Raw genomic sequence first — 385 nt, 5'->3', positions numbered from 1 at the left:
TACCTGAGTTGAGGCCGCTTTCCTTCAAACTGGGAGAGTTCAAATAATCCTCTTTGCAAACAAATTTGTTTTCGTCTATGATATAGAGTTCCTCGCCCGTGGAGAGCTGCTTGTTGCAGACCATGCAGGTGAAACAGTTCAGGTGAAAGACTTTGTTCCGGGCTTTTCGGACGAGGTCGCTGGGAGAGATGCCTTGGGAGCAGCCGGCGCATTTGGTACCAAACCTCCTGGAAAAGGGGAGAAAAGCCAGAGCTGGGAGCGATGGGCTGCACTGGGGCGTGCCCGTCTGTATCTATCCCCCCTCCCCAAAATCCCACCGCGAGAGCTCGAGCCTCCCAAGCAATCTCTCGTTGGGGAATTTGGGGGAGCAGGAGATTCGCACCCC

At 54.5% G+C, this 385-nt stretch overlaps 1 protein-coding gene across 1 annotated transcript; it reads right to left on the bottom strand.

Moving 5' to 3' along the window:
- Positions 1-30: 30 nt before the first annotated feature.
- On the bottom strand, positions 31-227 carry LHX5 (LIM homeobox 5; the record flags this gene model as incomplete). The annotated part of the gene is made up of 1 exon (XM_010282933.1): positions 31-227. A coding segment is annotated over one exon (197 nt), but the record flags the coding sequence as incomplete, so codon positions are not given.
- Positions 228-385: the final 158 nt, after the last annotated feature.

This window comes from Phaethon lepturus, unplaced genomic scaffold (genome assembly GCF_000687285.1).
Source record: "Phaethon lepturus isolate BGI_N335 unplaced genomic scaffold, ASM68728v1 scaffold27602, whole genome shotgun sequence".
Taxonomy (NCBI): Eukaryota; Metazoa; Chordata; class Aves; order Phaethontiformes; family Phaethontidae; genus Phaethon; species Phaethon lepturus.
The sequence above is the reverse complement of the archived record's forward strand: the minus strand, read 5'-3'. Positions and strand labels throughout refer to the sequence as shown.